This window comes from Parus major, chromosome 1 (genome assembly GCF_001522545.3).
Source record: "Parus major isolate Abel chromosome 1, Parus_major1.1, whole genome shotgun sequence".
Classification (NCBI taxonomy): domain Eukaryota; kingdom Metazoa; phylum Chordata; class Aves; order Passeriformes; family Paridae; genus Parus; species Parus major.
In genome coordinates, this window is record NC_031768.1 from 39,411,602 (window position 1) to 39,435,959 (window position 24,358).

The 24,358-nt window shown below is 37.6% G+C and overlaps 1 protein-coding gene across 1 annotated transcript in view; it reads right to left on the minus strand.

Moving 5' to 3' along the window:
* Window positions 1-322: 322 nt before the first annotated feature.
* The window catches only part of IPO5 (importin 5), a 45,585-nt gene continuing 21,549 nt past the window's right edge, over window positions 323-24,358 (minus strand). Inside the window, exons 10-26 of the mRNA XM_015638585.3 lie at window positions 22,770-22,876; window positions 20,319-20,443; window positions 20,138-20,227; window positions 19,876-20,049; window positions 19,430-19,648; window positions 18,880-18,963; window positions 18,018-18,150; window positions 17,803-17,924; window positions 17,216-17,312; window positions 16,569-16,741; window positions 16,022-16,133; window positions 15,361-15,416; window positions 12,084-12,206; window positions 11,291-11,510; window positions 7,788-8,016; window positions 6,176-6,317; window positions 323-3,595 (exon numbers count right to left, since the gene is read on the minus strand). Of these exons, the coding sequence (XP_015494071.1) occupies window positions 3,509-3,595; window positions 6,176-6,317; window positions 7,788-8,016; window positions 11,291-11,510; window positions 12,084-12,206; window positions 15,361-15,416; window positions 16,022-16,133; window positions 16,569-16,741; window positions 17,216-17,312; window positions 17,803-17,924; window positions 18,018-18,150; window positions 18,880-18,963; window positions 19,430-19,648; window positions 19,876-20,049; window positions 20,138-20,227; window positions 20,319-20,443; window positions 22,770-22,876 (2,293 nt within the window). The 3' untranslated portion in view covers window positions 323-3,508. The remainder of the gene's footprint in view (window positions 3,596-6,175; window positions 6,318-7,787; window positions 8,017-11,290; window positions 11,511-12,083; window positions 12,207-15,360; window positions 15,417-16,021; window positions 16,134-16,568; window positions 16,742-17,215; window positions 17,313-17,802; window positions 17,925-18,017; window positions 18,151-18,879; window positions 18,964-19,429; window positions 19,649-19,875; window positions 20,050-20,137; window positions 20,228-20,318; window positions 20,444-22,769; window positions 22,877-24,358) is intronic.

Genomic DNA, 24,358 nt, shown 5'->3' on the forward strand with positions numbered 1-24,358 from the left:
GCATTTCTTAGAATTTAAGCTACCATTGAGCCCCATAAAAGGAAGTAGTATTGTCTAAGCTAGCAGAAGAAGACCAAACCAAATGATTGAATAGCAAAGGCTCTCCCACAGATGCCCAACAAAATACTTTGAAGCTGAGTACTTGCGGTGGCAAGTACTTGACTTTTGTATTACTTTTAATAGGACTCTCATTGTGTTTTGAAGACTCAGTGTATGTGTGCACCCCTACAGATACCACTAAGGCAACAACAAAGCTCCGCTTCAAGAGCCTCAGGCAGCTGCATAGCCAATACAGACAAGCATACACAGAGTCAATAGGAAATTCACCTTCCTTAATTCTTTATTTCATCAAAAATTCCAACTGTGCAACACATCTTACTCTCCCACATGTACTCCCATACATGAGACTGACAGATCTAAATGTGTAGAGAACAGACAACATTTGGCATAACAACAACTGTTCTATGCTGGGAAATACCAGCCCTTGCACTCAGCAACACTTTGAAGTCTCTGCAGGGAAAAAGCAATGACAGAATGCCTCAGCAGTACACAAAGCCCATGCTGAAAGCGTGAAGGCTACAAGTCACTTTCGTACATAGATTTTGCACAGGATTCTCTGGGAAATCTTGTAGACAAAGCCAGGTAAAGGAGACTTGACATTCATTTGGATTATTATCTGTCGTGACCAACCCAGAGCTGCAAACACAAAGCAAGTAGCTTCGTCTTCAGAACAGTAAGAACAGGTGAGAGTTTAGATGGGAACTCAGCCACACTTCAGGGAGATGAGCTACTTTTGAAACCAGTGCTCACGAATGCTACTTGCTATCATATGCTTATTAAACAGGCTAATGGGCCTCCAGTACGGGAACACCTGCATGGTGTTCTCTAGCTGTGCTGTTACCGAGTACAACTTTGAGCACTTTTGTGTGGATGTCTAGGGTGGATTTGGTACCTCTTTGTTCAGGCAAAGCAAAACAATGCTATTGTTTGCAGTGCTCTTTATGCTATACTAGGTACATCTCTCAACCCACACAACAGCTGAGCTGTTTGTTAAAGCAAGACTGGAGTTATACCCAGAAAAAATGGTTGAATCAAAACTACCTTTCCCAAATCAGTACCACAGTTGAAGATTACTTTGGCTCCTTCATAAAAGATAGCTGCAGATAAAGCTACTGTTCTACTACAATACTTTCTTTGGGCAACAGTACTTAAGTGCAATGAAGAACAGGAACAGTTTACTGCTTAAAAATTCTGTATTAAGGAACAAGAAAATCCAAGATTAGTGATCCAGACAGTTTTTAAATAGGCATAAAGTTTTTAAAGCTTGTGCAAATTGAGAAAATGTCACAGAAGCTTTTTTGGATTAACCTGACAAGTCCAGTCAGGCAAGAACAGATCTCCAGGTAGGACCCAGAACCAACGTACTTGTCAGTCTGAGAGTGATTCACTCAGTGCCCTTTGCTTTGATAAAACGATTAACAAGGTAAAAGCAACTGCGCAAAGTTGTTCTGTGCTGGCTCTGGCACACTGAGCAACCCCATCTCCTGGTTCTATTTGTTCTCAGTTACTTTGACTGAAAGGAAGGCAAGAGGATTACAGCTGGTCCAGTAGGAGAGCAATTCAAATGTTGCTTATGTTACAGAGAGCCAAAGCTGATGTTGTTTCTGGGAAATGCCAAATGTGCTACGATTCTCAGCACACAGTCCAAAGGGAGAAAAATCTAAGCTTTAAGATCTGAGAAAAAGTACAAAAAGTTTGCTGCAGGGAAAAATTTACATGTTTTAGATGAAGGGAAAATTGAAATAACAAATACCTAAAAAACCAAACACCACAAAGAAGAAAGGTGATGGATAGAGTATAGCAAAACTGTTATTGTTAGGACCAGTGCTTGAGATAACTGACATGACTTACTAGTTCTCTCACAGTACTGGTATCTAGTCCTTAGCATTCATCTTCCAGATGCATGAATGCTTGAATTTCTGTAAATAAGAGATTATAAATACTGAACAAAATGAAAACTGGAGCAGTACTTTGTTGCACTGTTTCAGCTGCCTCTAAAAACAAACTACATTGTCAAGTTCTATGGTTAAGGCAGTTTGTCTCACAAACCTTTGGGTATAATGGTCCTGGGCTGGTTTTGGTATACCTCATTCTTTATCTTCTGTTCTAAAACACTTTCAAAGGCAAAACTAAGTTTATTTCGTATGAGAGGCATTTATTACATGTAAAGTTCTACCTTTTCTTATTATAAAGGAAGAAAACTTACATCCTCTTTGTGAAAAGATCTGTTTCAAGACACAATTGAGATCAACTTGAAGAACACTTCAGTAAGAACTTAAGTTTTTAAAGATCAATGCATATATTAACAGCTTTGAAGTAAGTGTGGAAAAACCTCACTCACCTTGGTTAGAAATCAGATACTCTATGCCTGTGTTTGCTGGTAGATGAAGTATTGCTCTTGAAGTACCAGGAAGACCTGAGAAACCTTTTTGATTCTTTCAGGTCAGGCATGATTGTTTTAAACAAAACAGGCTACTACACCTTTTTTGCTGTCTACCAAATCACGTTGCACGTTTGCAGCTGGAACAACACTACATTTTATAAGTTAAGAAATGCAATTGCGTCTGAACATGAAAAACATTTTAAAGTCAAGGTATGTATATTTACTGTCACACGAGGAATGCCATTAAGTTTCCATTCTACACACTCAGGTGAAAAATTTGTTAAAAAGTCAAGAAACAAAAAAGCATAAAATCTGTAATAGGCAACAATATACAAAGTTTCAAATATAAAATCGTGACTTGTATAGTTTGTTATTTTCATCTTTTCACAAGAGTAAATTAAAAGAACCACACATCACTGAACTTCTACACAAGCTTCTTGTGTTTCAATGTCATTTATTGAGGAGTGAATGAGATACTGTCAGACATGCCAAAAAGACTTCACATTCAAGGGCTGGAAGCTGAACAGCTTTCCTCATTGAGTCACTGTACAAGTTGTTTTTGGGAATCGAAAGTGTGATCAATGAGGTCTTCATGCTCGATGTTTGTCTTCAGTTTTTCATCTTTTGATCTACTACCTTGTTGGGCAGAAGGACACCTTCTACCCTGCAAAGACTCACACTCCAATTAATACAATTAACACTAGATGTAGAGAAACATTTATCTGTTATAACGTACATCTACTGCTGAAGGTCTTATGTCTAATGAGAAAATTCAACTTGTTTCCCTTTCACCATCGTATGGATGGCTGATACCGTTAGAAAAATACTCTTCAGTGCTATTGTAGGGTTTACAGGAAAACTTCTTTCATGTTGTGGGATAGAAACCGATTTAAACACCGTTCTGAAAGAATGCTTCTTCCTGCTGCCACTGCCTGTAGGTTGCAGAAGAATGGCCTACACGCACTACAGTTCTGGTTTTACTCAGAAAAGAAACAAAAGAAACCTAAACAATAGGGTAAACGTTTATTTAGAGTTAGTTTTCTTGCAGATGATAATTAAGGCCCTTCAAGCAGAGTTCAGGAGCTCCTGTATGGCTGCCTGTTGATCTGCATTGAGCTGTGATATGCATTCTGTCCACAGTCCTCCGGATGTCTAGAAAAAAAATGAGAAGTGGTCTCTATGCAGGCTGAAAATGTCCAAGGTACATCCTAAACTCTGTTATGTTTACAAAGCTCAACATTCACTCAGCTTATTCCCATAATATACATGTCAAAGAGACTGAAATCTTCAGTGATACACAGTGCTACTCAGGTTCAACTTGAGATGCTCCAAAAGGCTGAACAGCAGCAGAGTAATCGATTTGGAACTCCTGAGAACTCTCTGTAACAACTATATGGGTTGACAAAGGACACTCCTGTGTTAACCACAGCCTAAATCATTTCCTCATTTTGCACTGAAGTTAAAAGACCAATATTCAGGCAAAACTGAACCATGCCTCTTCCACATGGGTGTTTTGGGCACTGGTGCAGTAGTAACACACTCAGAGCTTCGAGCTGAGCACTGGGATTACAGCACAATGTGCTACACATAGGGGTGCGAAATTCTGCTGCCAGCACAGGGCTTGGCTCTTCAGTGAAAGGAAAGGTCAATTACTTCCCAGAGAGAACTGCACTGCATCTGTCTGGGTAAATGTAAACCTTTCATCTATGCTACCACAGGCCTCAGCTGAGACATTAGCTTTTTAAGTCACCATCAGTAAGGACTGTTCTAATGGCACCAGAAAGTGTTGAATATTAATCAAGATTGAGAAATAAGTTTTTATTCACTTATCAGAAGAAACTGGAAGCAATTGGCATGCTGCTTTCTTTAGGACAATGACAGGGAAAAAAATTCCAGGTGACTGACTTTAGGTCTTAAATTTTACTGTTATTGCAAAAGCCAATCTAAAGTAAATTTTAAAAAAAGTTTAATTTATATTTGGTATATTTTACATTCAATTCTATTATAATGCCCTTTTCTCAAAATTTAACAAGTTTCAAAAATATAAAAATGGATTAAGAAATTAAAAAATAAGTATAAGTTTGTGGATTTAGTTTTAAATACCATTAAGCATTTTAGACTCTTAATGCATGATGAAATATTGCAGAATTAAATGTACTCTTCCAGCATTTCTGATGCACATTTAACTTGATAATTTACACTGAAATATTTCTGGCCTGACAATACCTAAGCAAAGAAGTTAATATTCAATTCCAATAATGACCATGTTACTCATGTCAGACACTGGCAGTGAAACAGCTTACTGAGATCATTGAAAAAAAAGTCCCCTGGAATCTGGAAAACAGGAGCTTGTTAGCAACCACACAACCTTGAAAGTTCCTATCGTAGTATAACTCTTACAGTCAGTAAAAGTATAAAAGTCTTACAGCTTTACTAGAGTCAAAATACTATGTGTGAAGAAAAATAGGATTCTAACACTGTGCTAAAAAAGTATTTTTTAAAATAAATGTCTTTTAAGATTTTTTTTTTCCCCTCCTCAGTCTGAAGATAAATCATTCAGTTGGTGCTGAAGGTCTTGTCTCATATTAATATTCCTATCAATCCTAGCTAAAACCAGACATTGCTGTACTCAGCTAATCTATACACGTATGTGCCACTGTATTGTTAAAAAAATAAACCTTGATGATTTGAGGTAAAGTGAACAAATGTATTAGGTAAACCCTAATACAAAGGTCCATTTCCAGACTTCAAGTACTAACAGCAAGGATTTGTATCTATCAGGCAAAACCTAGAGCAGTCACTTACACTTTCAATTTGAAACTTGGCTCAATTTCCTTCTCTTTATGCCTTGAATTTTAACAACTTTTTCTATTAGACAAAATGGATCTCTCAGGCTGATACACTCACACAGGTGAATCCTCTCCAAAACCAAGTTTTCCTAAAATTCTTGAACCTTAATGTTGCCAAATCAGGTCAGACAGAAAAGCCAGTAATTGTAGATCTGCTGCTCAAAATCCTCCATGCTTTTTTGTGAGCAAGATGCTTACCAGGCACATTGCTTTCCCTCATTAGTACTACATCCAACCAACAACATTTGGCCCTGAAGGAGATCTGCACTATGAGCACTATCATTTACAGCACTGTAGAGAAGCGCTGTGTAAGTACCTGGACAGCCCCATCATCTTTAAGTGACTCATCATGGCATAAAGGAAGTGAACCTTAAGGCAGTTCCCCAAAGGCAGCGAAAACATTCAACAGCCACCCATATTTGCACTGGATTGAAAAGGGCAGTAGTAAAATAACTTGGGTTTGGCATTCATTCTCTAACAAAGAACCTGAGCTGCTACTGTACTAGAAAGTCACCATAGGACGCTGGCAACCCTTACAAGAACCACATGTTGGATCAAATCCTGCAGTACAGTTCACTGATAAAAGGACATGCAGATTTATCTCCAGATTCTAATTTCTGACTCAGAAAAAAACCCCATAAAAAACTAATACTGGCTCACACATTAACCATCTTGCTGCATGAAAGTTAGTTATTTTATTCAAGTGCAAATGTCACCAAGTTTTACCATTAATCATTAAAGGAACATCCAAGGATCTCCAAGACCACTGTTTAAGTCATTATTCTCTGAGGAGATAAGGCTCTCAAAACTGGTTTAACAGTTTAGTTCCTTCTGCAAACAGATTCTAAATGCTCCCTTTACCTTTAAGCAAGCATTTATTTACCTGCACTTGGCGAACAACGTTAGCCAGCCGCTTGGTACATGGATCTTCATGTTTGATAGCTTCATGGATTTCACCATCCGCAATTATACCAAGTATTCTGGGAAGGTTGGAATTGTTGGGACCGAGGACAACTGGGTTATTGCTGTTACAAAAGACATATTGAACAGGAATTAATGCTTATCTAAAAAATGTAAACACCTTACACGTAAGTGAAGTGATTCTGAATGACCTTATTCTAAAGCTGCTTATTTAGGTTTGTTTCACACAGCTGAATAAGTATGCACAGCTTTGTTGCCTGCTGACAGCATGTTCCCCTTCTGTTAATATTTAACCAGCTGATTCTTTACTCAGCCTTAACTTTATCAGGAAGAAGTTCTGAACTTTACAGAATGGCTGAGTTCCATGCAGATGGATCTGTAAATAGTGACAGAAATACCCTGGCTAAAAGGACTTATTCTTCTCTCTGTGCCTCCCAAGTCGTTGTGTTACTGGCATCAGGAGCACCAGTAACTTCAGCTCTCTGCCAGCACTCTCCATGACACAGCAAGCAAGCAGTTCTGCTCTGTCTTTCCCAGCCAAAAGCTGGAGTGGAGGAGTATAAGCAATCAAGAATCTGTGTGGAAAACACGATCTACTTCCAGCCCTGCCACCTACCAGTACTGGAATGCAGAGGCTGAATGTAGGATTGGCAGAGCTCCAGAGAAGCAGGTAGCCAGGCTGAGCCACCTGCACAGATCTGGGTACAGGAGTGTGCTAGTACTGCAATTCTCAATTTCTGTGTTCCTGTTAACATGCACACTTGGCAGCATTATGATGGTGTCTCTACACAATTGTTCTGTAATCAGTCTAGGGACCTCAGCTGTCATTTTGAGACTGCCTTAATAAAGCACCTAGAGATACACGGTATTCACAAACTAGAAAAGTCTGTAAGAAATCTAAGTTACTTCCTTTATATTTTCCTCCTAAGATGTAATACAGTGCCAGCCAGTGCTTACTACATAACACCTCAGAGGCTACATTCTTTCACTCATTTATGAAGTGCACCACACTAAAATAACTTTACTTTTTTCCTTCATTTACCTACAGGAGGGAGCACAAATCCAAAGAATAAACTGTGGGATAAGATACTTTCAATAGTGACTGAAATAATTATTAAGGAAGATAGCACTGCACAATGAATTTTTCCATAGCATTTCTCTACTTCGTACTTTGTTGGAAAGCAAAAAGGTGCAAAACTACTTCAAAGAAGGCTGAAAGAGCATGTGTGCTGCTTTTAAGAGAAAAGACCTGATCAGTTACCGATATGTAAGCAGAGTATCAAAAATTTTCCTGAAATTTTCTGTACAGGTATTCTGCAGATCCTTTCCCATTATGGACACATAAAGCAGCCAGGATTTTTTCCCCACCATACAGACTCTATTTAGGACAAGAACAGTAACTGTTTAAAAAAGCAGGAACAACATCAGGGAAGGCCCTGTTCTGACATTTCAAATTATCTTCTCTAAACCATATGTAGATTAACCTCATAGTTTCTCAGTTTTGGAAAAAGAATGCAAGGAAAGGGTATGCAAACAGGCTTTCTTTCTGCATAAGTGTGAAAACTTTGCCTTACCTCTCAAGTAGGTCACACAGATAATTGAAAGTATGAACAGCTTCTTCTTTGTCTTCATGAAGTGGAAGCCATGATAACCAGTGTGGAAGGACTTCTTCAACATTTATACAGTCAGGCTTGAACTTCATTATCTTTCCTATTGCTGAAATGCAGTTTTCTGTCGCATTGACATTCTCTTTGGCTTTGGCATCTGGTGACTGAATGACTCTCACCAGCAATGGAAGCGCCTCTAATTGTTAAAAATACAAGAATAAATTTTAATGCACAATCAAGCTATACTTTTATTAACAACACAAATTCTACTTGAGTATGTATTAAAACCAGGATTTTTTGTGATCCAAGCACTAAAATCTAGTCACTCCAATGTTCCACTGCTTCTAGGTTCTTCTCTGCTCAATAATTACCATATGAAAACCAAACAGATAAATAAAGCTCTGCAAGGAAACAGGAGCAAACAGCTACTGTAGAAGTTTGAATTTGTTTTAGAAGTTCAGAAGAAAATAATATTCCCATGTCTCTCAATTGGAGTTATGCAATCTAAAGGACACAAAACACTGTAGATAATGCTTGCTATCTCTTTAATAGAATATACTCTATAAACACAGCAGGAGGAAAAGCACTGCTACAGTGACATTCACTGTGAATGTCAGTCATTCATTCAATGTGAACTATAGTTCACATCCTCAGCGTATGCCTGCTGTGCATCTACTGCTAGTGGGCACATCTGTATATATAAAATATGTATGGATGTACCTCCCACCACTAAAAGGTGCCCTAGGAAAAGCTCATAGGAGTAATCTCACCTGGTGAATCAACTTGGTCTAGTTTAGATCATAAAAATTAAGGAAAGGAAATGTCTTGCAATGGAGGAAAAATTCCAATTTTCTTCCTAGGTTAATAGCAATTTTATTTTTTTAACAGTCATGTGGGTAACCCCACACACACTTCTAAATGAACATTAATGTCATAATTTTAGCTTTTAGTGTCCATGCAGACTTCCAAGCACACTACATGCAAGCAGGAACAATCATCCTTGTGTTCTTCTGCTAAAAATAAAATGCTAAAGCTGTGAAATTCTTTATCAGCACAGTAAGCAGGTTGTGGAATTTTGTGTACAGAAACCACACTTCAAAATAACTCTAATTACTGAAGAAGAGTGAGATCTCACACTTCTGAATTTTGATAAGTAAGTAGAAGCTCTGCAGTTAAAGAATACACAATCACTCTCTCTACATTAAGATGCATCCACTGCATTAGATTTTTGAGAATTAAGCAGCTATGGAAAAACTGTTAAACATTACAGAACTACAGAAATACCAGACCTGCTAGCTTATGTATCAAATGCAGGATAATGATGCTGGACTATTCCCCAAAGCAGAGTTTGTTTCACAGGGGTCTACAATGTCCAGACAACTGAGCCTGCCTTTTATACCTCAGGTTTTCATGGCTGCTGAAGCTAAATCTCATGTCATCTGTACTTCACTCACTAACACTAATGGATGACTCTGTAGGTACATGTGTCCTTGCAACTGTAAAACTAGGAGGGCATCAAAATGAATCAGCATAATTTTCTCCCTACAGCCTACCAGACAAGTTTTCATCTTGTCTATAAAACAGATCCATTCTCACATAGACATTGTCTTAGATAAACCTTAAAAAAGCCTTTTGACAATAATAGACCCATCTTCTATAATGTTAAGCTTTTTGCCAAGGGCTGACTGCTCTGACATCTGGCACCACCCAGTTTTGAGGCCACTGATGTGATTTAGGAAGAAATCCATGCAGTTGATTGATAGAATTTTCATAGAGAACAGCTAATAATATTCTTCCACCAACATAACAGAAGCAACCTTGCCAGTTGCATCAATTGTAACCTTGTATCCCCATTTAAAAAGTGACTTGATTTGCTGAACTTTTTCCTTCCATCTTACTTATTTGCTACTAACAAAATCTGGTTTTAGTGATTTTTGTTTCATGAGTGTAGCTCACATACCATTTACAAGTTCTTGCTATATTCCTGGACTTTTTTTAACTGACTGCCAAAAATGCCTGTATCAATACCTCTGATTTTTCTGAAGAGTATTTACATACTCTTCAAACTTGCAAAAGAACAATATGCCAGTGCTATATATCATCCAGTAAAGAAAGTAAGTTACAAATTAAAAGCTCATAAACATGATGTTTTTCAGAGACACCAAAACCTGTGGGGTAGAAAATGTCTCATGACATGGATTTACTTTCTAATCACAGCATACCTTCATTTATTCAAATAAATCACAAAGTTCTTTCATGTATGCACAAAATGATTTAGAATACTTTCGAGGTGTCTGCTAATAAATTGTATGCTGCAAAGCTGAAAGTTTATTTTATCTAAAATTCAACTTAAGGAGAAGCCAAGTGTCTGGGCATAATCAAATACAGAGAGAAGAATCAAAGATGTTAAAAAGTTAAGTGGAGTATGATAAAGTGTAATTAATGAAAAATAAAATTAGACTTCAACAGATGCTAAAAAGCTCAAAAAATTTCAAAATCAGAACTGTCTAGACAATTCTAAATTTTCACACTCTTAATGATTCATTGCGAGGCTTCCCACACTGCTTTTTCTTTTTTTTTAAAAAGACATCTTATCCTGATTGTTATCATGTAACAGTTACATTTACATTAACAATGAAAATTACAGCCCTGATTGATGTAGGCAAGATTTGTGTTAATCCCTATCAGATGAGTATTATTTTCTTACATCATCTAATTCAGCTTCCATTTAATATCAATGTGAAACACATATTTTAAATACATACGTAGATTACTAAATATTTTCCTTAAAAAAAAAAGGAAAAATCCTTTGATAAGTGGTTTTGCACACGTAGTGTGCAAAATTACCTTTGGTGACAGGCAAGAAAGAGTGCAAGAAGAATTTCTTTAAATTTTAGATGAGTTTGAAGTTTCAAAGAAATTTGAAACATTCAGAAAGAAAGGAGACAGTGTTTCTGACAAGTACTATCACACTCATTTTACTTCTTACTTTACAGAAATCAGACTCCTCTTTATATAATCAGAAAGCAGAGAGCCACGTAAGTTGTTTTCTAGGCTATTCCTTAATACAGGTCTCTTGTGTAGTTTCTCCAGACATCCAAAGGCTTTTGCATTATTATATAACTACATCAATATTAGTAGAAAGCATCTATGAGACAGCTGTGTTTCAAAAAGATGCTTTTTATGAAATTAACATTTGCATGCCAGATCATATTTTAAAAAAGAATATGTAAATCAAATTTGCTAAGCCGTCAGGGCTGCAACAGAAATGCTGCTGAGCAGAAGAACAATAAAAGCCTGCGAAACTCGGGTACTTTATCAATCCATCACCAGCCTATGACACAGGTAATACTGGCAAGCTATTTCACTGCCAGGGGGTAGAGACCTCACCAACCAAAAGGTGAGCCATTTTTATTTCTTCTTCCCCTAGCCCCTGCATTTAGCGAGTTTCACAGGCGGCGGGTCTGTACCTGGGCAGACGGGCCGGTAGCTGTCCCCGCCGAACTGTGCCATCACTCCCACTCCGTAGGCAGCCGCCTGCCGAACCTCGGGGCTGCTGTCACACACCGACTCCAGCATGGGCCGCAGGAAGTACTCGGCGTACTTGAAGGAGGCGGGGCTGCAGTGCTCCACCACATCGTCAAAAATGCACAGCCCCCACTGCCGGTCCGGCCACGGCCGATGCGGACACTGCGGCACAAACACCCAACAGATGAGATACCTTGAAACCACTGAACAGCCAATGATTAGATCAACGAGAATCACAGCAACACTGATCTAATACTTTTGTTAAAATCTTCATGGATTAAATCCAACCCTAAAAACACGTAATTTGCAGTACTGATCGTTCCAGCAATGCCATGAACAAAACAAAATCCAGGTGTCTATCTTTGCACCTCTCTTTCACACTCCATTACATATATCAGTCTCAATTTTCCCCCATGAGTCTGCAACACTTTTTTGTCTCTCCTCTTGAAATCCATTTTTGAGATACTGGACAGTCTCAAGGAAATGAAATTTCTCAAAACAGTTGTGTGTGTCAATGATCCTGGGTCTTGCAACAAAGATTTTAAGTAGCATAGCACCGACCCTGCTCAAAAAGCATAGGGTAATAACAACTTCATCCTTGATCTAGAATAAACCCATTCTGTAAAACAGTAATTGCTACATTCTATGCGAAGTTCTCTAAGACATCAGCACGGAAGATATTAACGCATCAGAAAAAATAACTAACTTTAAATTAAAAGAAAAGAAAGTACTTACAATTAGGTTGACAATTAGTGGAAGTAACCTTTCAAACCATGGCAGTACCTTCTCCTTGTAACTACTGAATATTGCGTGCAAAATGTCTGATACTTTTGTCAAAATATAAACGTCACTGTCATCCTGAAAGGAAAAGGATACAATTCACATGAAGACTAACAATCTTTAATGGAGTGGAACTCACATGAAGTGCTAAGGTGTCTAAACTTCTAATTTCTTTGTTCTAATGGAACAAAGCTGGTTTATGACTTTTTTTGTAAAACTATTTTTTTTAAGTTCATTAATTTTCAATTCTTTGTCTAATTGCAGAATGATAGAATAACAAAATTGTTTGGGTTGGAAGGCACCTTAAAAATCATCTAGTTCCAAACCCCCTGCCATGGGCAAGGACATATCCCACTAGACCAGAGCTCCATCAAACCAGGGCTCTGATAATTCCCAGGAATAGGGTATCCACATCCTTCTCTAAGCAACATGTTCCAATGTCTTGAGGGACATCACTTGTTACTGTCATGTGGATATTGAGGCACTGAAAGGAACTTTTTTAACATGGCCATCCAGTCAATTCCTTAACAGCTGAATTCATCAAATATGGATCTCCTCAAATTAGTGACAAAGATGTTGTGTGGGACCCTCTTAAAGGCCTTACAGAAGTCAAGACAGATGACATCAGTTGTTCTTCCTTAATCCATCAATACAATCAACTCCATCATAGAACCCACTAAATTAATGAGGCATAATTTGCATTCTGGAAGCTGCACCAGCTGTCTCTAATCACCTCCCTGTCTTCCACAGCTGCCAAGAAAATGTGTACAATGTTCACAATGGGCACAGTGAGACTGACTTTCAGGAAGTTCCAGGTAGTTCCAGGAGTCCTCCTTTTCACCCTTCTTTAAAATCTAAGTCAATCACTAAAACTCAGTTGCCTAGGACTTGCAGGTTTGTTTCAGGGACAGAAAAATCTGATCAAGACAAAACTGTCTTGTGCAAATTTACTGCTTCAATGGGTTCCCTTTACAGAAGGCAAAAGGCCATTTTCCTCTTCTATACCTTACAGATACCAAAAAAGCTTTTACAGAAAAGTAAATGCATAACTGCCTTTGGGATAAAGATTGCGGCAAAAATATAACAAATACTATTCTCCTTCTCTTGTTGTTTAAATTAATTTTTCACCTTGCCCAGTGAATACATCAAACTGGTCAAATAAAGAGCCTTACCTCAGAGCTATCAATTTAAGTTATATCTACAGGTGAGGATTATTCCCTGGACACACTTATGCTTTATCTTTCTTACACAGCAACTTTTGTTGTACTTATTATGTTCCCTTTAACCAGTTTATACTTTATCAGGCAGGGAGAACAGTACAGCTAGTTTCTGCTCCCTAGTGACCTTCACCTTTCTCACCCTCTGGTGACAAACTAGTAACTATTTCTTGTGCAACAGGCAGCTTCCCACAGCTGGATATTTAAACCCTCCCTAGTGAACCAACTTCTGCATCGTCAAGGCACAACTCAAGCAGGAACCCTGGAACATGCATACAATGAATTAAGAGGTAGAGAACTGCTGCAGCACACAAGGTCCTCCTAGCCCGGTACTGCCTGTTGACCAATAGCTGATAATATGCTTGGGGAAGAGAGTGTAACTCTTGCTTGGTGTATGCCTTCTGCTCTCTACCAAATCAGCAATTTAGTTATTGCCTAAGTGAGGGCTGGACCTAAAACTACTCTTTGAATAACTTTCATGACTTCTGTGCTTATATTTCTGCTGGCCTGAGGTAAGGGCTACATAAACATACTCTGAGACCAAAGGTGTATATCCTAATGTTACCCATTTGTTAATTCTGTCCATATGGCAAGTGATGCCCTCATCCCACCCCTTCTTTCACAGAGTAATGCAGACAAGTCTTTCTCCAGACTTTACAGAAAAATCAGCAAACATTAGAACATTTTTAAAAATGCCTTGCAACTCTGTCGCAGAGTAAGGACTCAGCTTTTCTGAAACTGCTGCCTGCTTGCATTTTCTCTCAGTACAGAGTGACACACTGGAAATAAAAGCGTCTTGGAGGCAACAAAAATCTATCATCTTGAATGCTGGCCTAAAAAGAGGCACAAGAACCGCACTGTTATTTAAGACAGTATTTACATATGGGTGTATGATTTCTGGAGTCTGTATACAGGTTAACCTCAAGTGATCAAGCTTCATACCTGCATTGTGCAGCAAAAAAATTTCTTAATTCTTGAATGTACTGAGCATCCTTTGTCTCATGTTATAAGCAGCAGTCATTCATTATTACTCTCTCTCTCTCTATACCAATAATGATTTAATAAAATTATTGTATCTCTTCTACAATCACCTCCACTTTAAACTATTAGCTCACTTTGGTACCCTAGTGTGTAAGTAGTTAAGTAGTCTCTTTAGTATTCTCTCATAAGCAAACACATGATGGAAGCTGTTTATCCTGCTGTCCTTTTCTGATACTGTTTTTAGGCTATTATTTTTGAGATAGGCTCCTGACACGACACACCAGATGTCTTGGAATTGGAGGTGTAGAGGCCCAAGATTAAAAGCCACCTAGCTTGCAAGGCTCAAAAAAAAAGCAAGTCAGCAAGGCTAGACCTACCAAGGGACAACCTCATTGCAGTCTACAATTTCCTCAGTGGGGGAAGAGGAGGGGCAGGCACCGATTTCTTCTCTGTGGTGACCAGTGACAGGACCAAAAGGAATGGCCTCAAGTTATGTCAGGAAAGGTTTTGGTTGGTTGTTAATAAAAGATTCTTCCCTCAGAGCGTGCTTGGGCACAGGAACAACCTCCCCATGGAAGTGATCACAGCACCAGCCTGACAGAGCTCAGTAAGTATTTGGACAATGCTCTCATCCCAAGTGTGTTTCTTGGTATGCCCTGCGCAGGGGCAGGAGTCAATGATCCTTGTGGGTCCCTTCCAACTCAGCTTATTCTGTAATTAAATAGTCTGCTGTCAAATCTGTATCAGTATTAATGTCATTCAATAATTGTTTGAGCAGATGAAGAAAATAAAAAGCTATATCCTGAACGTCTTACTTCAGCAATATCAGACAAGGAAACCTTCCATATTTTCTAACTCACAAATGTAGTGTGACCCATTTCTTACTGAATGTTTTGAAGGACTGTGGTAACAAGATTCTTCTATGAAGAAATAATTCTGAGGATTCACTATGTCCTAAATGAATAGAAAGCATATTTATACAGTATGTCCATCCTGGTGCTTGATGAGTAGAAAAATTCTTCAAACTAACTTACTTCATCTTGTAATGACTCTTCAACTTGTTCATCATAGTCTTCATCTTGTCTTTTCACTAAAAAAAAAAAAAAAATAAAAAATTAAGCCATTACCTTTCTATAAGTGCATAAGAAGCCTGTGAAAGGGAAAAATTCTGCAGAAACAAATTTAGAAAACAGGAAACAGTAGATGAAGATGCAACAGGAATTTTCCATTTTTAAGAAGCTTCAAAGAACTTTTACAGAAAAGGAAGAAGTCCAGGACAGCTCAGTTTAAGAATGTGTAAAAATGCACACAAAATAGAAATGAACACACCAGCTTGTCCACAAAGACAAATAAAGTCTTAGCTTAGAAATGAGAAGCTACTATTGCTTTGAGAAAACTCCTAAGACTTCAGACAAAAAAAACCCATGGAAATGACAACATCATAGATGTGCACTGTCTTTCAAGTAAATCTGTTCATTAACTTTTGATTAAACTACAGTAGAGCTGAAAATGATGCTACCTTCATCCTCCAAGAGCTTACAAATACAATTAATGAATTTGTTGGTTTACAGTCCAATTCCTTTACATAAATATAAAAATCAATGAAATCTAAACAGTTTTTTCTCTGTGTTCAGAAATAATTAGAAATTTAAAGAACAGCCACATCACATGTTAACAGGACTTGTGCTCACTTACCCTGTCTTAATTCTTGATTTTTAAAGTGCTCTTCTAGCTTTTCTTTCAGTATTCCTCCAAGTTCTTCAAAGTGTTCGTTGTTAAGGCATCCATCTCCCATTACCTCAACGCACTTGTGAAATAAAACAAACAGTTTTTCAGCTTTAAAATTTAACATGAGCAGTCTTAACAAAATCTAAGCACACAAAGAATAGTAAAACATGTTCTTGATCACTAGCAGGAATTATATTAGAATAACAGCCATACTGTAATCAATGCTCAAACTATACAAGTAGTGCAATAGTACCAGTGTACATTTCATACCCATAATTTCTTGTCGCTCATGGTTAAAATGAAAAAAATTGGTATCTGTTTTAGGTTAATACTTTGGTATTCTTGAAAAGCAAAATACAACTTTTTCCATCAGCTATAACATTTATAGTCACAACAAATTTCCTGTAGAGGAAATCTTGCATTTATTCAAGCCATTTAAAGGAACACCAAACGTCTCCATTCTTATTTCAAAAAGCTCCAAACAGTAAAGCTATGAAATTCATAAGAACGTTACCTTTGCAAAAGAATGCATTATTTCTGAGAGGACATCGGACTCTGGCTCTGTTCCAATGGCTTTGATGAGAGCATCACACATGAAGTGCCACATCTGTGTGAGGTAATCCGGCCCACGAACCCTGGCACATTCAAGAAGGAGGGGCATCGACTCTGCTGCTGCCACTCGGACACGTGTCATTATTAAGGAAATACAGCAATCAACACCAACAAGGTGCTTAGAATTTAAGACCCCACCTGCATAAGGAAGTTCTTTTGTTTTCTACCCAAAACTCACTCCATTATGAGCCATGCATTTGATTTCTTAATTAGATAGAGATTAAATCATAGAAAAATTATACAGATGCTATTTATAAGTGGCTTTAAGCCTGTTTCAGGCCATGATAGAAAAACTGTTCAAGTTCTCTTCTGCTCTGTTACACAAACATCACTTTTTCTACTGATTGCTTTTTTTTAAAAGAAACTAGGGGGAAAAGTAGGAACACATTGTCTAAAACAGGGTGTGGAAACCAAACTTCTCTGAAACCATTTCTGCTATCAAGTCACAGACTATTTTAACATTAACACTTTCGATTCATTTAGGAAAACAGCAAGCACAATTTTGATTCCAAATTTCCATTTTCACAGTGGAATTTCTTAATAGGATATCATCATGAAAATAGAACTTCAGCAATGGAACCATCAGCTTTACAACTTGCTCTGTGTATTCCACAAATCCTTCTTTTAGCTCTTTTGCATAGCAAACCTGAAAAATAAAGTACAGATATGCCTCTTTTAAGGGAAAACACACTTTTCAACTATGTAAAGGTGAGAAGGAGATTAATAAAATTGCAAGGGTTTTTTAGTTTATTTTTAAAAGACATGTAATAATCCATTGACCTTCCCCCTCAACTGTGGTAATTTGAGAAACCCCGATAGCAGCATGAGTTCTCACTCTTAGGGCATGCATGCATTTTTCCAACTGAATTCCAAAACAGCATTATTTGCAAAAAGGAACTGCTTTTCACATAGCAAATTCCTTAAAGCAAAACCATCTGTTCATTTTAAAAATTTTAAGCTCCTAACTATCTTTAATCAAGTAAACCACATGCATTAAGTGCCTGTAATCCAAACTAAGCAGTATCACCCAAAAAACTCTTTCATGTGTGACAAAGAAAGAGTATTTTGGTTACAGATTTTGGCTTCAGACTCAATTGACCAGAAACACAGACTGCCAGAACAGTTTTATTACTCACCAGCATTTGGCATGCAGTTGCTTTTTCTTCAAGGCCTGCAGTTTTAATTCCAAAACTCTGCTGATCGCCTATGCTTACAAATTCCCAACCATCATCATCACTCATATTCTCCATATCTTGCGCTGTTATACAAAGGGGAGGAAAAATCATCTAAAAATGCAACAAAATCATTTATTTCACTATACTTTTCAAATAAAACATCATCTTAAACCTACTGTCTAAAAGAGCTACTTCAGGTTTAATGGATGCAGTCTTCATTAAAGGTCCCATGACAACAGGAAGATACTGCTGAAATTCCTTTCCAAGAATTTTACACATTCTGGCCCATGCAGAGATCATGTAAGAAATCTAGAAAAGAGAAGGCAGAATTTTCATGTCCCACATTTTATTTTAATGCATACTTAAAAGCAAAGTATAAAGGAAATACATTACACAATAGGATTTTTGAAAAGAATTTGTCAGCAGTCCATAAAGCTTGTTTCAAAGAGAAGTGATCCAATATGCAATCCACATAAAAATGCATCTTCAGAAGATATCCCAAGTCTAGCAACACACCCTGACAGCACCTCTGATGGAATGCTATACATGTAAAAATGGGACACTAAGATCCATGACTGCATTCCAAGTGCCTGTTCAAAATTTTTTTTTTCTGAAATATTTCTGAAATATTTTTTCTGAAATATTCCCAGATTTAAACAATACTATCAAGCCACATTCCTGAAAATGGTAAAAAAGAGCAAAAAGTAAAAAAAGGGTGCAGTACTATGTTTTCAGAGGAGTATTTGTTTTCAAATGTACAAGTTAAAATAGCTCTCTGCTCATTAGAACAGCTGCTTAACAAGTCTTGTTGATCTATTTATAAGAAGGTGACAGTAAGCTCAAATTTCTTCTGCAAATATAGGTCCTGGAAGTCTCATTTCCTAACCACGCTTCTGTGAAAGATTCTAGGACCATCTCAGTGTCAAGTTTTGTAAGACAGGCTGGACAATTAGCCTGAAGGGCCAGGGAGCAGAAGCATCATGTATACAAGGAATGTTTTTAATACCAGTGAGCTGTAGAGACACAATTTTAAAATACCTGTGGATCATCATCTTCTAGGTCACTGAAGTCTGTCTGTGTCTTCAGTAATAGCTGCATTACATCTGATGCATCCTGCATAAACTAGATACAGGAAACAACTATGTTTTTAAAGGCAAATTAAGATGCTACTTCTCAGAGACTTAAATGCCCTCTTAAATGAAACTTTTTTAGGCATCCACATACAAAACTATACTAAGTTTCCTTTGAACTGCATACATTTGCTCCTGACACTGCCTAAATGTGATGCCATGTCATTTCTCTTAAGGAAAAAAAAAAACAAACCTCAGAAGTAGAAAAAAATATCTGCTTTCAACATTTTTCAGTGTGACAAGAATTACTTAAGCTACAATAAGATTCGATTGCAAATTTGATTTGTGAACCTAAGCAGCAACACAGTCACCTCAGAAACTGAAACATAAAGACAAGCATAGAAAGCAGCAACAATATAGCTGAATGTTTAACAAGTGATTATATTAATTCCGGGCTAATACCGGAAAAACAAAGGCATTAAAATATAATTACACCATTATATAAAATATAAGCTTACCTTCTCTTTGCCAACAGCAAGACCAATTAGACTGATGCATTCAATAGTCTTTCCTCGTAAAAGTCTCAATTCCTTCTGAACAGCATTTTCAACAATGTGTTTTAAGGAGGGCATAAATAAATCATAGTAGGGAACAAACTTCTCCTCTACTGTATCTGCAACTGATGCAATTGAAGTCACGACTTGCTCCAAAACTAGCTTAGTGCCTTTCTGTATCAACTTGGAAAGAGGAAGAATAAAGTGTTACATTTCTAAAGCACACATTTTACTTAAAAGCATGCCAAATGCAAAAATCTGCTCTTGCACATAGGCTAATTCTCATCAGTTTAGACCAACATTAGCAGATACGCATACTGGCTCATTTCTGAGGTCCTAGTTCAGCTATACTCATTCTGCCAATGTGACAAGGTTACCCTCCATCAAACAATTTGTTCAGTGTATTATACCTCTTGTAATTTTATCACCATAATGGAATGAAGATGCTTCACTAGATTATCCAAATACGGAATAAGCAGTGACTTGGGACAATCTTCAGTGAAGTTTATGAGTGCTGCAGCTGCATGGGCTTGAACACGCTGGCTGCCTTGATCCTCCATGGTTTGTAGAAGAGCTCCTATCACCTGAAAAAGAAAATACACCTTTTCAGAAACAAGTTTCTGAAGGAGACATAATTTTACCACTTTTTTTTCCTACTACTCTAATACTTGCCTTCTCATGAAATTTCTTTTGAAACCCAGGTGCAAAGTCAGTTGCCATTTGTCCAACAGCATTACAAGCGGCGTATCTTACTCTGGGATGCTGAAAGAGTATTTCCCTCAAACAATTAACAACCAGTTGTAACAGCAGAAATGAAAACATTTTGAAATAATTACTAGATATATATACTCACAGGATCCTGGAGAAATAGCAAAACAAAATTAACTATTTCATTTAAAATTCCCTCCATCTGTTGGTGGCAGCCTTCTCCGATGGCAGAGAGTGCCATCAAGCCAGCATGCCTGTACTTCCAGTCAGCTACAAAAGAGTGAAAATGAAGTGTTACTCATTTTGGAAACTACCAAGAACCACAAAGATGAATCACCTTTTCTTTGCAGGGGCTGGGGGACATGAGAGGAGGCACAGTGAAGAACAGAAAATTGAAAGGAAGTTAATGCATCTACTACTTGATTTGTTAAATACTTTTCCATTTTCCTCATATATACTTCCAGAGATGCACAAAAAAATTAAGTGTCTAATCCAGGCCAAAGAAATCAAAGACCTAGAAAAAAGAATTCTTAACTGCTGATACAAGTACATACATAGTACTAATACCTGGAAACTGCATTTTAATTAAATGAGCTGACCAGGCAGACATCAGGACAGTATTTGTGTATTTTTAGTTCCCCTTCCTCCATCTTTTTTCTGTTCTAGTATCATCAGAAGAGCTCAAGAAAAAGGTCTAAGGACACAAACAATGTCTGAGTTAAAACAAATAAGTGATTGGCACTAAACTTTTCAGCAGTCTTCAAGGCTGTAAGAACAGTAACATTCCACTTACAGTGTAAACTTCCCCACCCACCTCCAAGTCGTATTAGCTTATTCTCAGGATAGTGGGTATTGTTTAAATGAATCTTTCATGCCCCTCTTTTTTTGTTTTTTGAGCAACATGTGAGAAACTCCAGGTTTTTTTATTTATGTTTTACAAAAATCTTTCTCTGCGCTAGAAATCATTGGGATTACAGAAGAGAAAACCAAAGGAATAAACAGGTTTACCAAATGACTTGTGGAAAAGGCATGTTACAGAACTTGTCTCCCAAAATAGTGCAGTATTATTGCTAGTAATATATTAACATTCCTGGAATGAAGAACATTATAGTCCAGAGCAGTAGAATCCTGACACTCAAGCTTCTGTCTAACTAGGATGCGATGAAGTATCATCTTGACAGAAGGTACAACAGAAAAGCAGCAGTTTATTTTGTGCCATTTCAGTTCATTAAATGTTCCTAGTTAAGCCTACACCTCATGACCCCATGCATTATTGTTAGCATGTATTCCAAACTTGAAATTAATGAATCTACAAAATGAAACAGAATCTTCTTTGGACTACCTGGCCACCCAATTGAAACTCCAAAGTCTTGAATTATTATTTCAATAAATATTTGTAAGAAAAAGGAGATAGGAGAAGGAAAAGTTTGACTTCTGAGAGTACTGTCAATATTTTAATCTAAGTGTCATCTTTCCTCCCAAGTACCTACCAGTGAGAGCTTCCAATCTAAACAACATCTTCTGCATTTCCCCTCTCCAAAGAGTATTAATGGCTATAGACAACTCTGACCCACAAGAAAATAAGCATCAGGCATGAATTGTATGACCACCCATTCAAAGGAGTCAGTTCTTTCAGTGATTAGACTCCACACTTCTCTGAATATACCACGAAATTAGCTAGTTGCTAGCCTAGAAGCTACCAACACTGGGTCAGGACAGCTCATTTAATTAATAAAACTTTCTTTATAAAAAAAATCCTTTAATTCCAAATAGACTTTGTGAGTGTTTACACACAGCAGGTGCTACCTTGAGTAGGCCTCTGTTCCATACTCAAAATGCTAACAGCCTTTCTGGACCGGGTTTTTAACCATAAAGGCAGAAACAGGGTGCAGAACTTCTGTGTTATCTTTTACTCCACAGGTTCAAACCACAGGTCAAGTGAAAGTGCATGAAAGCAATGCACAGTATTTTTTTTAATCATTGGCTGAGCAGGCATTACAGGTATTTTAAGAGGAAAAGAAGCATACAAAACAAATGATAAGAATATAGAGAAACACCTCATGAAACAAGTACTAAAATCAGCATACCAAATGGTAGACAGACAGCCTACCAATGACCTCTGTTCATCAAATTCCAGGGGGGAAAAAACAAGTTTTCCTCTATGAACTGTAACATTTCTGCACTTCTGAAGAAGCAAAAATGCTGAGCAACAGAAAAACAGGTGGCACTTTAGACAAAGTACTGTGAGGATCTGTTTAAGGATTTTGAGAGAATATGTTGAAATAGAAAAAAACCCAGCCTTCCCTTATTTTTATGTAATTCCCAGTGTTTAAAAAAAAATTGTATCTTTTTTTATGACATCTCTGCTCAGCTGTCATCATACCAGAAAAAATGTTGTAATGCATTCTACATAAGTTTAACAAAGAGCAGGTATAAACTTTCAAGTTCACAGTATTTACAGTTTTTGCTGCTGACATCAAAAGCGGAAATGTATCATAACATATCAAGTAGAGAAACATGAAGACTTAAGAGGTATTGAAGTTCCTGGAAAGGATAGAATTGTTAAAAAATAATAAAAGAAAATGCAGGTACTTACGATTCTGAAGCATTTGCATAATATGTTCTTTAATCATAGGCAAAACAAGTTTCCCTCCAAGGCCACATGCCATCCTGTCCAGCGCACTCTCACCAGCCACTGCATTGCTAAATATTGATTACACAAATATCAGTGGTTTGATGTCTAAAATAAAACAAGCAGTCCAACAGAGTGCTCTTCCCTGCATTCTAGTCTTCAAACTTTTGCCATCTGAAAACATGAGCCTCTTTAAGTAAATAAACCAACCTAGATTTAAAAACACACACATGCCAGTCACAAAATAGTTATTTACTATTTACTGAAACATTTGTTATCTGCAGACCACTGATTAAGGCTACTACCAGAGAAACTTGAGTCTTACTAGCACTAGGTTGGAAGGTACAGACTGAATTTCACAGCAGTTACACACACCAAGAAAGCTGAAACTAAATTTGCAATGAATAAAGTAGTAATATTTGTCTTAGCCTTTTTGTCACAAGAACATAAATCAGTTCAGACTTCCTATGATTCAGGTAAACCAGCAGAATTCAAACTGTGGCACACAGAAGACCTTTCTTGTATGGCTGTACTAAGTAGCATGGTCTCTTGTCAATGACTCAGGCAGAAAACATCCAGTCCAGGTGAGGAATTTGTGACTCTTGTCCAGTTAGAGAACTTAGAATAGCCCAACATTATCTGTGCAAAGTGCTTTGTCCCACCCAAGGGAATTATTCCCTACAAAAAAACAAGGGAGTTTCCAGGACACAGATAACTACTGTTGCAGTCTGGGTAGTGCATTAACTCCAGGTTATTACAGTCCATTCTAGACACCCACGATGATGAAAAAGCTGAGTAATGGTTGAGAAAGGGATCAATCTCCCTGTCTTCTTTAAAGTTTCAGTCAGCTGGGTCAGAAACAGGTCTTCAAATTACTGTGCTTGAATCCCCAAGTCTCATTACAAATCATAAATAGTCTATAAACTCACATGTTGTGAACAAAGGTGATTGTGAAAAGATATTGACAGCATTGTATTTGTTCCTCAGATTAGTCATGTTCAGATAAACAGAGACATCACCAGCAGGACAATGGAGCATGGACATACAGGGTTAAACTGGAGCAAACTCACTAAAGCTAAGAGCAACCTTCATCTGAAATTCTACTCCTTAAGCCCTCTTCCCACCATTAATTCTCACATTCAGTTTCAAGAAATAAAGATAGTTTATCTCAGAAAAATGACCACACATCTCCCGCTAATGCTTGCAAGGCTTTTGCCAAGAAAAGAGGAAGTCGGATTAATCTTTTCCTCCTTTAGAATTTCACTCCTTTGTGAAGTTGGAGCAACAAAAAACTGGAAATGCTTAAGTATTCCCTGTTGCTTTCGTGTGGGCTGACTCATATCCCCCTTCATCAGATCCCAACACACCCTAACTAGGGTGAAGCTTGATGATCATTAGCTTGCTCCTGGGGCTGCACAAAAATTTCAGTCTTTTTAGGAAGATACAAAGACTGAAGCACCAGGAGAAGTTAACACACACATCAGCCACTGAGCTCTACACAAAGGTGAGCTTCAGTGGTGGGAAGCACAGAGCAGCACTAGGAGTGACCCTGC